Source organism: Diadema setosum, chromosome 8 (genome assembly GCF_964275005.1).
Source record: "Diadema setosum chromosome 8, eeDiaSeto1, whole genome shotgun sequence".
Lineage (NCBI taxonomy): Eukaryota > Metazoa > Echinodermata > Echinoidea > Diadematoida > Diadematidae > Diadema > Diadema setosum.
Genome location: NC_092692.1, coordinates 27,932,431 through 27,948,459, shown reverse-complemented (window position 1 = coordinate 27,948,459; position 16,029 = coordinate 27,932,431). Strand labels below are relative to the sequence as shown.

The following is a 16,029-nucleotide window of genomic DNA, read 5'->3' as shown; positions in this document are numbered from 1 at the left end:
ACCCGGCCCATTGTTGTTTCCTGTGACGCCTGCCGGTCCTCTCCGATCGATCGATCACTACCCGATTACATCGACTTTTCCGGTCACGGAGACGGGCTGTAACCACAAGTTTGAAATTTCGCTTACTCCGCCTTCTTTAAAGCTCGATGGAAGTCTCCTATAAAAAAAAAAAAAAAGATCTTTTCCTTTACTTTGCTTATTTTGTTCATGAAATCAATAGAGAAGTCTAAACTTTTTGGCAGAACAAGTTTTGTGGCCAATTATGCCTTACCTGCCAAGTTTGTTGCTTCGCACTACGCAGTGTACTATCGTCGTCATTTTTTCTCCATGACCAAATGCACACACACACACACACAAATCTGTACAATACTAAGTAATCGAATAAATCAAAGTTCTTGTAGAGGCAATTCAACGATGCGTATACCACAGTAGTTCTTGGAGCAAATTCCAATTCGTTTTATTTCCAAGTGTGAAAGTTGAGAGTCATTAATTCCCCCAATATGCTATACCGTCGATGAGCTTCAGCAGCAAATATCCACATAAATCCAATTCGTCACATAGAAGCTAATTCCCCTTCGGGCCATCACAGACGAATGTAGAATGTTTCTCTATTTTGCTAGGGTAACAGAAGTCGCATCGACCAAATACTCCTCCAGAGTTCATCCAGAAGTCAGAACTGTGTTCAAACCAGAGCGTCATTTATATTTAGCCTCCGCCGAAGACTGCGTCACGCTCCACTCTGAAACATTTAAGCAAACTCTGCTTCGAACTTCACTTCCATGCGTTTTTTTCTCCTCTCCCTCTGTTGTTGATTGTGACACTGAGCAGCCGTAAACCTTCTGAAGTGTAGTGGGTATACAAATATAACTCTGAGTCGGCTCGATATAGCTTGTATCCGATGCGTGTTACCGCCTGCCAAACGGTCTGGCTTGCGGTGAACGAGCAGAAGCATGCAGTGGGTAAAGGATTGGGGAAGCGGATGGCAAAAAGGGGGAGGGGGAAGGGGGCGGGGGTCGTGGGGGTCGACTCTTAACCCCGTCCTAGATTAATTATGTGTGTGTGTGTGTGTGTGTGTGTGTGTGTGTGTGTGTGTGCGTGTATTTGTCGGAGAGAGATTGAGGGAATGAAGGAGACAAACAAAGAAGACATTAAAAAGTGCAAGAAAAGTACAACTTGCATAATAGATAGGAAACAAAAGGCAAAATAAGATGGGGGCTGAAAGGGAATTAATCTATGAGTGATTATAAGCACAATGAGTGACGGTAACTTGTTACGATCATCCCTATGTAAACACATGTGAACTCCGACTGGAGTTGAAGTCGGACATTAAACAAATATAATTTTATGTATTATATAGATTTGTCTCCCCCAAATGCATTCGACCTTCAAATTAGTATCTTGTATAAAACATATAATTCATTATCGTGCATCCCCTGTTTTATGTATTCTTTTATTTTCTTATTCTTTTTTGCTGGTAGGTCTATCAAGTATTTTGTGCCTTTGCCAAATGGAATATTATTTTACTGGGGGATTTGAGCATATTTATATAAACATGAATAATCTCCAGCGGTTTCACATTTCTCATTTTAAATGAACATTAATGCGTAACAGAAGGTCATGGTAACGTAATAAGAGACACAATCAGACAGACAAACAGACGAACAGGCAAACAGACCGAGGCGGAAATTAAAAAAAAAATAAAAAAACGGACAGATGGGGAGGGGGAGAAAGGGGGAGGCTTACAGGCAATAAAACAGGAATCGTATTACACACTTTAATGCAACACGACATGATAATTTCATGAGTCAACTTATCAAGTTAATAACGAACAACTATGCCCATAGATTAACGTGGAATCATGGGAACAATGTTTTCTATCATCACCCCTCCCCCTCAAAAAAAAAAAAAAACAACAACAACAACATCCAAATATTGCTGTAGACGGTATTGTCCCATTTACCTGTTTGATTGTCTATTTAAATTAAACCAAATTGTCGAAACCCAAATACTGTGGTATTCAGTGCTGTAGAAAATACATGGATAGATAAATGAATAAATATGTATAAGCACTAACTTAGAAAGTGACTGAAAATGAGCAGTGGGATTCCATTAGGATTCGATTGGATTCGATTAGCAATCAGAAGGTCTTGGGTTCGAATCCTGATGGAATACATTCATTCTTTGCTTGTTTTCACTCATATTACAGTTTTTGAATTTGTTGAATAGAAAGTGTTTGTACCTTGATCAAATTATAACTAAAATATTTTCATCAATTGTTTTATAAAATCAGTTATGGTGTATGACGTAATTTGCATAGAATCCGCTACAAAATACTTTAAAAAAAATTCGCTCTTGAAAATCACATGTTACCGCAGCACATCACACCCCTACCCCACGCAGTTATCCATGCTGCCTGCAGTCTGGTTCATGCTATGTATAAAATGTTATCCGTAATTAAGTTAAGGGTTTATTTTCGGGGTAAACCAGGGGTAAACCAGTACCTTCCTTTCACGTTTGCCCTGACAGATGAGGACATTTTAACCCATGGAACATCGTTCCATAACTGCTCATTGATTGGAAGAAGATAAGGAAAAAAAAAGTGTGACAGTGCGTTGAACCTGATTTGACCCCCACTCATGCCCAGCGGCAGCTCTGACTACACGGCCGTCACTCTGGGCACCACTTCGAGACACGTACTCGATGATTCACGCAACTAATCTGAGAACAGTGAAAAGGCGCAGTATAGGTATTGCTCAATGAATACAGGCTTACTAAGTTTAAACTGCCCCGATGCAATAATAGCACACAACTTTCGTCTTCTGATTATTCGTCACACGTCCATTTGCACATATCAGCTGAGAGATAGTTATAATTAATCAATCATTGTGGTTTATTTCTACTAGTCATATGGAGTGGTTTTCTAGCCTGGTTAAAGTCATTAATTAGTGAATAGATTAATTTGGCAAAAGTGTGATACAGCGTGCGTGCTATTTTGATACAGAAGAAACATTATATCTGCATGCCCTTGACTTTATTTACTTATCATCATTACCTTTATCATTATCGTTATTCTTATCATCATGAATTTTATCATCATCACTTTTATAACTGCCGACATTATAGTAATGATCCTCATCTATTTTCAAGATATTTTAGTTATCGGTTGCAGTTTGAAGTTATCGTTCTGTCTTTACGTTTATTTATAACTGTTATTTTTCATCAACAAGCAATCAATCAATAATGGGAAATTAGGGCTGTGGCAAGTATCCAGCTTAACTTACGATATAATTGGCCATTCTGATTCAAGACAAGCACGCACGCACGCACACACACACACACACACACACCCCAACACAACTGCACACACACGCAGACGCATTTTAATGTATGTCTGATTGATTGATTGATTGATTGATTGATTGATTGATTGATTGATTGATTGATTGATTGATTGATTGATATTTTTTAAAGAATATTTTATTCTTCATCAATGGGAAACACTATGTACAAACAAATTTATACAAAACTCTTTCCATCAATTTCAAAATCATTTTCATCAATGGAAACCAAATTTATACCGAAACTTAACATCAATTTGATACATTTTGATACACTCTGATGCATTTTTTCACAATCCATATACACACATTTTTTTTTTTTACTATTTTTACACTACTAACCCCTCATTCTCTTTTTAATTCTATTCCTTCATTACATTACGAATTTTATAATCTAAATCACAAACCCAAAAATACTTTCTTTTCAACATTCATTCAAACCAACTTTAAATACCAATTTCCATTGATTGAAGTTTATTCTTAAAAAAAGAACAAACAAAAACCACCCAGACCACCCTTACCCCCGTCCATTCTCCCCCTTACTACGCTACCCCATTCCCCCTCCCCCTTCAAAATCCCCCCTCACAACAAAACCTCAGAGACAACTAAAACATGTATGTCCTGACATACATGATAGCACATATTTCAATACGAGCGCGTCGAAAGGCATTTCCTGGTGGATGTGCAGTAGGCCCTACTCTATTAAACAAAAGCAAAACAGATTCTCAATTCTTTTTCCAGTTTTCCCACTTTTGCTTTTAATTGATTGATTGATCGATCGATCAATCGATTGATCGATTGATTGATTGAGTGAGTGAGTGAGTTTGTAAGTGAGTGAAAAATTAATAAGTGAATGGGTGATTTACTGAGTGATCCATTTATTGATCTTTCGAGTTATCATTTTGTTGTTGTTATCTTTATTTTTGCATGTGAATATGAACTCGGTGTCGTACAATTGTATTTAGCATGGTGTCGTCAAGGGAGGGCGCGATTCATCAATTCGCTCTTAAAACCACATGAAATAAAATACACTGTACATGTAGGCAGATTCCTGCCTCCATAATGTATGGCGTGGCGAGTCCATATCAAAGGGATTTGTGAGGCCGAATGCCGTGCACCATCAGCTGATTACAAGGATGGTAGTCAAACACACAGGAATATAGTCAACTTGAAAGCACGACTCTTATGGTTACAGTCAAGTTTATTAGGCGTAATCAGGGTTTATTTGTTACATGGGAGGTACAAAAGTCGTCAGGTCCACAACTCGTTGTTTTCACGTGTATGCTGTTTGAAATTGAACGCATGAATTGATAATGATATAACTCCACCACACACTCTTAATCTACAATAGAAAATATAATATTTGGTGTGTAATTGCTTGCCTCAATAAACGTTTTCGAACAGTATAGACAAACATAAGAATATGCTTGCATTTTTTTTTACTAGCAATATACCCTACGAATTGCCTGAAAACAATTACGCTGATTGCATCTGTGTTAGATATCCCGCAATTTCAACTCCTTGCAATACTTTCTATACCGCAATTCTACAGCACTCACTCTACATTACTAGCCTCCTAGTAACCAGTGTCATGTCAGTTTCTAGGCAAAACAACCTCAGCATTCCTGTCTATGCACATTCGATATAATACACCCGAAACATCTGAAGCAATGTTCTGCAATACTTTCATTGTGCTTAGAATGTTTCTCATGAATAAACAGCAATCCATGTTCATCGCTATTGGATATGATAAAGATTTGTACTTTTTTCAACTTCGTCAGTTTATGTTTAATTACAATGTTAATGCACTTCCCAGTATTTTCAATTCAATGTTCCCACGGAACCAGTCTTTTCATAATTATCCCACTAGACAATCTAATGAGTTTCATTTACCCCTCCTGAGAACTTTATTGGCTCAGAATACATATATATACACCGGTCCTAGATTTTGGAACTCACTAAGCTGTGAAATAAAAAATTCCCCATCTATGTATTCTTTTAGGCGCAAGTTGAATTTTTTTCTATTAAATCCTCTCTGATATGCTTTTTTTTTCTCAGAGGTTTCGTCAACCTCAGGGTTCATCATCCATCCACCAATCATTCAATCACTGAATTCATTATTACGTAATGAAGTAGCCATCACAATCCTTGCACAGCTGCTTGCAGCGCCAACTCTATGAAGCACATTCTCTACCATCCCCTGTTCCATTTCCCTTGTTCAGCGTGTAGGCATTCTCTCATTCTCTCTTTTTCTTTCTTTCCTTCCATTTTTATCATCTATTCTGGCAAGTTGTGTCATGCTGTTGTGGTTCTCCTGTTGTCCCGTCCTGTCGTATATCATATTTGTGACAAGTGTTTGTAGATAAGTAATTCAATGATACACTGTACTGTGTATTGGTAACAGGATGTGAGAAGTACGTCGTATCCTAGTATTATCATAGGTTAACCTGACCGGCCATGCTGGTGAGCAAACGGCAAACTATAGAGGCCAGCAGACGGACATTATCGGAATGTACTACAAGCTTGGAGAAGTGGCCGAATTAAATTCGACCAAACTTCTTCCAAGAAAAGAGAAATGAATAATATTGGGCAAGAATATAACTGCAGTATATCATTCAATCGGACTGCATTTTTTTATTTGCCACATTTTCCTCAAAGACCTAAGTTCACTCAAATCTTCGAATTTAAGTTATTTTCCTCTTCATGGCCTAATACGGACAAGGTGATGGGTATCAATGATGATGGACTTACTTTACTCCCGATGTAACAAAAATAATATAAAGCCACAACTGACGTTGCCTGTGTTCGCCATCACCCGATTCCCTATAGCCAGAATCGTTCTACTATCTTTTTTTTTTCTGTAAGTTCATTTTATTGAGTGGCTCATATCTCTATAAGCTTGTCTTTTACGCGAGCCTCTCTTTTCCAATGATAAAATTATTTTGTTCAAATATGTTTCATATATGTATGTTTTCCATTATCATTGCATTACACTGTTCGTTTGTTTTCCTTTATGTTGTGTCGAAAACAAAAACAAGATGTGATAGTGGAATGAAGTTTGATTTAAACTGAAACAAAAAAAAAAAGCGTTCAGTAGATCTTGTCTAGTTATTGAGAGAACCGTCAAAAAAGACTGAATTTACACTTCTTTATATTTTTGTGTCTCTTGTTCTCCAATAGAAGGAAGATGACGGCTGTAATAGCTCACCGTTAAATGAGGTGTATTTCATCAATTTGTCATCCATTACCCCTTACATAATGCAACTTGTGATGGGAGGGCCAGCTGAATTTACTATGCCGATATAGTGAGAGACACATGCGAATCTTACATCACACTTTGAATGCTATTATGTTCTCATGGCACTCTTAAACTTTTAGCTTTTAACTTTTTCACTTTTAACCACTCCAAAGGTCTTGTGTAATTAAGTTTAGTATCGGTTTCGCACTAAGAACCCTGTAAATGTCACGCATCTTTTTGAATTCGCTTTACGTTATAGCAAGCATTCATATTACATCAGGAAAGATCTTCACTCTTCATCCAGATCATCGATGCAAACAGCCTGGATATTTCCTGTTAAAAGAGGCGCTAACATTTCATCTCGAATTGTAATTTTGGTCTTGCAATCTATCTTTACCACATGAACCACCAAACATGACTCCTGTCTATTTAAAGGCTGATCTCGCCTAACAAACGGAAGTCCATTGGTTATCTACGTGAGCCCCTCCAAAGACATTCCCTGGGGTCCAACTGATTTTGATTGATCTATTTTAATGTTGGCAGCAAAGCATTTCATTACGCAGATGTTGTTGCTGTTGTTTCATATTAACTGCTTTCTTGATTGGCCTGCTACGCTAGGTGAAAGTGAAAGCTACATGAAGGCACGCGATATTCGTACAGAACCGCTCCCCTACTTTTGGTGCTTCTTCATCATCTCGTACCAGCCAAGGGCCCCGGTCGCCCCGAGCCCGTCGGCGTAGGTTTCCTTGATCACGCCCCACGAGTAATCGCTGGTACCGTAGCGAACCTTGTGCTCCGGATCAGTGAGGCAGTCGGCTATGACGGCGGCAACCTGCTCCGAAGTCTGTCCGTGCGGCATGAACTTTTCCATGGCCAATTTTAGGAACCCGGTCATCAACTGTTAATAGGAAATCACAATGGGACATCTTATATTGTGCTGACAGAGCTCTGTGTTTTCATTACTCTACTTTCTTGTTCGATGTTTATATCATGATATGGACGTTAGTGAAACAAAATGCAATATTATTACTATTGACCGTGACGATGATGACACTTGTGACTGAGATTATTAGAATGGTCGGAAATCTGATGGCAATAATCGTTAAAATAATCATAATCATAATGAAAATGGTCATTATTACGACAGGAGAAGATGATGACGCTAAAGATAAAAATGAAGAAGAATAGGAAGAAGAAAAGGCTATGTAGATATCGCCTTACTCCAGCTTAGCTCTATTTTTTTTTTTTTTTTTTTCGAATGAGGGATCAGTGTTACATTTTCATTGACGATATCACTACGGTGTATCACATTATCCCATCTCAAACGCTGAGGGCGGTCTGTAGCCAACCTCCAAGTGTACATTGAATCCCCAGATTCTTCGGCGCAAAACAACTTTTTGATTCAATTACCTTCGCGGATTTAGCGTCTTTTATCTCTTTGGCGGCTGCTTCCAAGGATGCTTGATCAATTTCGGCAGCACCAGTCTTGTTGGACGACATATTCTGCTGGAAACTGGTGGCTACGGCGCCGGGGCAAACGGTGTTGATCCTGCAAATTCAAACGTCCACGAAAAAGCTGGTTAAAAAATATTTTTTTTTTAAATTTTTTTCCTGTAGAGGGGGGAGGCTAATCTGAAATTTGCGCCGATGAGCCGCGACGACAGACAAAAAAAAAAGGGGGGGGGGCGGGACGGAATCCCAAATGAAAAACGTGAAAATTATACGATCGCAGAAAAAGAATGAAAAGAAAACGCAGTTCGTGGGTCCAATATTGTATAGATGCCCACAGCATTCTGTCAGAGGATCATGCATTCTTATATCAATGCCATTCATTGCACTTTTTGAAATGATCATCATTCTTACAGCTGTATATCTCTCTGAAAAAAATGATAATATTGTGGAAAAAATGATGATGATGTGAAAGTGTCAATTTTACACAAATTTTATCATTAATTCCTTACTTTCTAATAGGTCATACACAGTCACAGCATTTCTAAGGCATATTGTTTATGCTTTTTCAATATGTTGAACATTCAGCAGATCTTTAGGCAAACTTGAATATCATTCTCCTATATTTCCTAGTTACGTGCCGTCTATACAGCCTTTGCGCATTAAAGACGATCAAATCAACATCACGTGCTCCACAAAGAACTGTGCTAGATCATAATTGGTTTGACGCTCGGCAACTAATGATATTAGGCAGAGCGTTACACAACCACTACGAGGGCTGTTGTGATTCAATGGATGAAGACACGGATAATCAATCACCACCAGCCCCCGGGTTCGAATCCCCCTGCAGCATGTTAACCTAGATAAGCGAGGATGGTGGAAATTCTGGACCGAGAACCTCGATAATTCGAAAGGGGAGTTAAAGGTCTTGTTTGCCTTTGAGAACATTGATTTAAAAAATGTTCAAGAAATCGCATTTGATACATATGTGTAGGTCTGTTGTAACACAAAACATCCTACCGTACAAATTTTTTCGCAATAAAGCCTGAAATATAACGAGATATCAGTATTTTTTTCTTATTAAACCATAACTGTATATAGACGGTTTAGTCTGGCAACATTAATTCATTATAACTATTGTTCATATTTTGTCTATTTAACAGTTCTTAACATTGATTATACGGATTCAAATTTCTACAGTGGTTGTTTCTGTACCAAATTCACATTTTGGAACTATTTTAAAGCACTAATGCTGGTTTTTGTTTCATCTGCAAATGTAAACTATGCCTTTAAGGAAGTAATTTTCATCAGGGCCTGCCAATCTTCCCTCAACACCGACGGGCAGCTATGGACTGTCGAAGGTCTGTGACCTGCTAATCGACTATCACGTGATCAAGGTGAAGAAGGGTCATTCCGCTGATGAAGCCTGTAGCGTTGACAACTGAAAATGCCAGAGGTTAAATTGAGATCAAAAGTTTAACGCTAATTTCAGGTTGCTGACAGATAACCGTGCAAGTGTAAGGATTTATCACCATCTACATAGATCGATGTGACCGGCCCAGTCCAACATTGACGTACCAAACTTACGCTATGCGTGCAGCGCCATTAGTATAAATTATTAATTTTAAACCGTAGAGAGAGAGAGAGAGAGAGAGACCTCACCAATCACTGCTAATTCGCGCCCGCGATCTAACTGTGACTGACTGTCAACTAGCTTCACATTACATCGTCGATCTTCACAATAAAGATGGTGGCTATCATCACACCATTCAATAGCGCCCTCTTGAATTCCGGGTCTATGTACATATAGCGATAATCTTTTTGCCGAACTGAAGGTGTGGGCCTATTTACTAATACGTATTGGAAAACCGAAAATGATAATGGAATCTAAGTTCAGTATACATGTATATCAAACGTTATGGGATGACGTCAGGACAACGTCTGGAGAGGGCCAGTATCAAAGGGGGGGGGGGGGGGGCTATCAACGGTATTTTGGCACCCACTCACTTCACATTGAACATCCGCAGCTCTGGGTAAAGAGATTCCGTTAGGCCCTCCATGGCAAACTTCGTTGCGCAGTAGACGGTACTGTATGGAACGCCTGTAGCAAGTGACGTCATGTTTTATTACAATTTGTAATATTCCCCTAATAGAGATTTATAAAGTCGAGGAAATCTGATTATTATAATGATTTGAGCCCTCTGCTGTTCAACACAATATGATTATTCTTTGTATCTTAAAAAGCCTCCTGATAGTTGCGTTGTCATTGATCCTTAAGATGGCAACACTTCATTATAAAGACTAATAGTCTCTTTTCTTTCTCAAATTGGCAAAGCCTTGTATTTTGTGTATTTCTTTTATTTTTTGTTACATTTAGTATATCTCAAATGTAAGACGTGCACTGATCAGAAGTGTTAAATGAATGATATGACAAGATAATCATTTTTGCAGTATGATAATACTCCGAGGTTTTAGATATGGGTGATATTCCACTTTCTCTTGATCAATGATTTCCCGTTAGCTACCTGCAAGCCGACTTTCTATGCGGCGAAGCCATTCACACATTAATAACTGATCAACATTTTTTTTCCCTGTAAGGAATCTTCTGACTCAACTGCATGCACGTTCCTTTATTAACGTCTCCATGTACGTTCGATATGCCGTAGGCTTCTTGGAATACGAACCCGCGTTGAAATGTTATCCAACTATTTCAAGATTGTTTTGAAATGTTTTGCAGGGACTCCGTGGTAGCATAAGTTGTCTAGTCGAGTTAAACTTGTACAATTGAAGAGTAGTATTCTGTAATTCACTCCGAATTGTTTTGCACTAATCTGAGCTCTGTGACACACTATTCTTTTACTATGATCTTGTTCTCTTTGACGCAGACTTATATCTGAACTGAAATCACGTAAAATGACCTAGCTATACGAGAGGATTATGCATATGCATGCCGATTGCTTACTGTGTACGCCACCGGCACTGCTTACGTTGACGATGTGACCCGTCTCTCGCTTCTTCATGATTGGAATCACTTCCTGGGTCAAGCGGTAAGTCCCGATCATGTTAGTCTCAATCATCTGCCTCATGTCGCTCATCGACATGTCTTCGAACAGCCCGAAGTGACCGAAGGCCGCGTTGTTTACTGTGTGAAATGAAACCATTTATAATCTCAATATAGGCCTACATGCTAAACACCATTTTATATACTGCGTCACTGTGCATTCTATATATAAGGAAGTACGTCAGAGACTTAGCGAGATAAGTAGGTGAGACTTCATTACACGAAGAAAGGTGAGAGAAAAAGAAAACTTTTAGCACCGTGCTCCTCAACCTTTCCAACGCGCCGCCCAATTTGGCTCCTTGAGTGCATTTTGAGGCCCACTGAGATTGACTATGAATCTTTTCTATTCTATTCTGGCCGATATAACAGCACCATTTGCTAGAGCTTCACGACCCATGCACTCGTTGAGAAGCGGAGCCTAAAAATCAGCAGCTTGCGTGCTTAAAAGACGGAAAAGGGCATGGAGCAAGAAGCTCCCTACTGGCGTTAATCACGTAAAATGTGATCAGAAACTGTTTTTTTTTTTCTTTCAGGTAATTGAGACATGATACTCTGTTAAGACTACCTATGAGTTCTGTTAAGTTCTTCTTTTCTTTTTTTATGTGAACTGCCAAATAATAAATGGTTACAATAATTAAAAAATCAATTGCTGCAGAAATATCGATAACAAAAAAATATACGCACTCAGAACGTCGAAACGGTTTCCGTTTTCTTGCAGGATTCTCTGCACGACCTCGACAATCTGAGCCTCCTTGCAGATATCCAGTTCGAGAATGAAGAGGCTATCGTTGAGGGTGCTGCCTGCCTCCTTCTCCAGCTCCCCCTTTTTGGCGAGATTCCTCATGGTGGCGTAGACCTTGTAATTGCCATCCTTGGCCAGCCTGACGGCCGTGTAAAGGCCTATGCCAGAGGAGCAGCCCGTAATGAGTGTGACCTTCTTCCCAGAAGCCATGGTGTTAGGGTATCTGGATGATTGAAAAAAATAAATAAAAAAGAAATGTTCAACCGATACCGCCATGTCGAAATAAAGCGCGGAAGCGAACATATTTATCCAGTTAATCTGTTCATTGCTGGTTCTCCGCTCACATGTTTTAGGATAGGCCTATTCAGTCGTCGCTGATTGAACACGGTTTTGAAAATGATATTCTAAAGATGCGCAAGAAGATGATGTTTTTATTCTCTCACTGAATCGAATCATTTCTGACACGAAATGTTCGATACCTGCCGTACTTCCCTATCCATCCTCTTCTGATAGGGAGTTAGAAATTGTGGTATGTCAAGGCCCTATACCAGATGATTACTCTAGTTTTATGAATCCTACATCAGTAAAATTTGAAACATAATAGGTACAATCTGTTTCGACCTTGGAAGTGACAATTTGACAAGATCAATATCTTTATATCGTAGTATAGTCACTCGGCCGTCTGTTTATAGCTGCGATAGACATAGCTTGGTCATACCAAAGTTCGCAAAATTAGTCTGTCTCGTTTATCTCCTCTGGAGATTCAAAACTCTTTCAAAAATTAGAGTTGTTGCTTAGTATCTCATGGTGTAGGAATGAAAAGGTTGGCTAACGGCAGAGTATAATGACACCGAAAGGACGAAATGTCTTTGCCACCTCGTGAGATACATTGTAAGACCAACGATAGTGCTTTCATACCTTAATGGGCTTCTGAAATATGAAAGAATGGGTGATCACGTAAAGTAAACTCTTGCAAAAAATCGTAAGACACGTATAGGCTTATTTACGTTTGCTCGCCTTGGTTGAGACAATCACATATTCCAGGGTATTGAATCTGCGGCATGCACTATGTCTACACATGAAGTAAACGTACAGTGCTGCAGCCGTATATGCTGTAGTCTCATGGTTCATTCAACACTGGAGAGTGTGTATGCAGTTCTGTACAAACAAATGCATACAACTCATATCCAGGTCCAAAAGGCCGGGACCAAAGGGCATATCAACATAATTGTATTTCAGGGGTATCTTGATAGAATTAGCAATTACCTGCATAATGTCACTGAATATGCTGCTCCACATTAGTGTACTGTTCGTATTGGACGTGTCTTTGGTTTCGGTAAAGTTATGCCCTTTCATACATCTTAACTTAGTAGTAACTTAACAGACGACGATTATTTGCCAATCCATGCAATAATGTAGGCCTAAATTGTAGATAGCAAATACATATCCTTTATAGTTTTATCGTAATTATTGTAAATTACAATAGTACAGGGATTATTTTTGTATTTCTGGATTTCATTGATCAGAGCAAAACATCGTTCTTTTTCATAAGTCATGTGGCATATAAATTTTTGACATCACAAAAACAAACATTGTAAACAACATTCAAAGGGATTTTTACTTTAAATAATATACTTCGAGTTTTGACTGGAATCGGTTCATTTCCAGCAAACTCTTCCCATCATCGGGCTCAGTAAACATTAAGAATGGTATAGTCAAAATAATGGAGAGGAATTGTATACCAGATCTTCTTCTTTTGTGACGAAATTGGAATATTCGGATAAAATAAACGGAACAATCAATATGGCACGTGGCAGACGGTATGTATTTTATAATGACGATTGTAGTCCCCTACATAGATAGCACAACCATGGAGCTACAACATAACACTGCATAGCATCACTGGAAACTGGCAAAGGTCACACCCCTCTTCTGTCCCCGGGGAAACATGACGGAAGTGTGAGAAAGCATGATACGTCTATGGAGTAAAATCATAAAGCTTTGCCACGCTCATTCCATTGTCATTTGTGCAAAAATTTAACACAAGGAGCTCGCCGAAGAGAGTCACGTTCTCTTTTATAAGCTAGTCATAATTTGGCCTGCATGGCGTTAAAACAGCGGCAAAACCTGGATGATTTCTATCGTCTACCAGACCTCATGGTTCACAACACACACACACAAAAAGACAAAAAGACAAAAAGTCGTATATGGGGAGGAAATAACAAAGCATATCCCGCACGTAATATACTGCTGCTTGTCCAGTCACTGCAGATATGAGATACGCTCGAAAAGAAAAAAAAAAAAGGTGGTAAAATAGGTGATAGGCACGACATACATTCTTATGGTGACCCGAATTTGGCAAACAATGGCAATATGGAAGACCCTTGGCTCGCCCTGATCGGTAAGTTGGTATGCAACGCTTACAGCCCTACTGCACTGCTTCAGCGATAGCAATGACGCTCTTTTATCATTTTGCGCTTGCTCACGGACATTACTTTTGTTCCCGACATGATAAATTAATCACTGAGTTGGCCCAGAACGAGGGTATATCAGGTATACTGAATAGCGTTTGTCAAAACATATCTCTTCCTCTTGTTTGTTGATCATCAAAGCTTTGGTCTATTAGGGGAAGAGGCAGTCCATTCGATTCTAGCCAAATGCTAGTATTCAGTGAGTAGAAATGCATGCGCGGCTCGTTGTTGTAAACACAACGACTGTGGGCAAGAGGGATAAGAACCTATGTGAAGTCATGTGTTGCCTGTTCAAGTCTAGATCTATATCACTAAGCCCATTAAGACGATTAGTACTCATCCTCAACACTGTAGGCATATTCCGCTTAATATAGTAAACATCATAAAGACAAATTCAAATCAAACGTTGTCATACTTGATTATATTTTGTCTTTCCTCTTACCTTCGAGTGATGAGATGGTGTCCGTTGGATACAGCGTCTGCGAGATGAGTGTCAGAACGTTCAGCTGGGATCTTCCTTTGCTCAATAGCTGCCCTTGGACGAGAGAATAATGCTGAGTCATTCCGATCTCTCGCAGCACGCTCGTCAGTGCGTACGCGTCCGCCTACGCAAACAATGTACCCACTTCTGGGGAAAATGGAATGACGAGAACGGTCAAGAAATCGTACAAAATATGAATGCATACACGGGAGGGAAATGAGCATCTAAGACCTTTGACGATACAACGAAATGAACCATAAGGTGCGTTTTATGATATTTGCACACATTCCATGCGAGAACAGACAGCTCAATGAAATGGAATCCGAATCGAAACCCTCGCGTTTCTTCTACCTTTCACCTGTCTCGTGTGATCGTGCCCTAGAAGCAATGCCGGTATAGATTCGTCATATCTATTTCACATGTATTCTCTTATTTGTTGTATTCGACAATTCACCCACTCAATTTCTTGTTGTGTTTATGATTCATTTGTAAAACGTAAAACATGCAACAATAAAAAGCAAAACAAACAAATTTATTGACATGGGTCAGTCGCCTCCCTCTCTTTGTCGGCCACGCCCTGGTATCCCTTCCTTTCCTCGGTCACGCTCTGGTATCCCTCCCTTTCTCGGCCACGCCCTGGCATTCCTCCCTTTCCCCGGCCATACCCTGGTATCATGTTTTAATGAGTGGCAGTTCTTTTATACCTTCTTTCTCCTATTTTCACCCCAATTTCCAATGTTGGAAACAGTCGTACCGTAGCAGCGATTTAAAAATCTGTCCGAGATATCACATTTGATGCGAATATGTAGGTCAGTTATATCACAAAACATCCTACCATGTAAAAATTTTGCAATAAAGCCCAAAACAGAAGGAGAGCGACATTTTTCTCCATAAGCCCTAACTGTAGACGGTTTACTCTTGAAACATTTTGTTATAACTATTGCTCACATTTTGTATCATTAAAATACTTAACATTAATTATACTGATTCAAATTTTTACATTGGTTGTTTCTATCCCCACCCCGCATTTTAGATCCATTTTGAAACACTAAAGCTGGGTTTTATTTCATCTGCAATATTGGTAAAGGGTGCTATGGCTTTCATGCAAAGTTTGGCAAAATAAGGAAATTTAATCGCTTGCATTGGCAATTTGCGCTATTGTATTGTATGCATTCAGGAGACCTCAAGCCCCCTTCAATCCGGCTATAATAATTCAGCCATGTGTTTATTATCAGACCATAAACTTGGT

The 16,029-nt window shown here is 39.2% G+C and overlaps 1 protein-coding gene across 2 annotated transcripts; it reads right to left on the bottom strand.

Annotated features, from left to right (window-relative positions):
• Nucleotides 1-499: 499 nt before the first annotated feature.
• LOC140231426 (retinol dehydrogenase 8-like) lies at nt 500-14,826 on the bottom strand. 2 transcript variants are annotated; one of them, XM_072311548.1, is made up of 7 exons: nt 14,742-14,826; nt 11,771-12,051; nt 10,988-11,167; nt 10,033-10,126; nt 7,987-8,125; nt 7,251-7,474; nt 500-1,040 (listed from the first exon to the last, which is right to left on the bottom strand). In XM_072311548.1, exons 2-7 carry the CDS (start codon nt 12,036-12,038, stop codon nt 749-751), a joined length of 1,197 nt encoding a protein of 398 aa, XP_072167649.1. In that variant the 5' UTR covers nt 12,039-12,051; nt 14,742-14,826; the 3' UTR covers nt 500-748. The 2 variants fall into 2 exon arrangements, with proteins under 2 accessions (XP_072167649.1, XP_072167650.1); XM_072311549.1 differs by lacking the exon at nt 500-1,040 and having other exon boundaries at nt 4,520-7,474.
• Nucleotides 14,827-16,029: the final 1,203 nt, after the last annotated feature.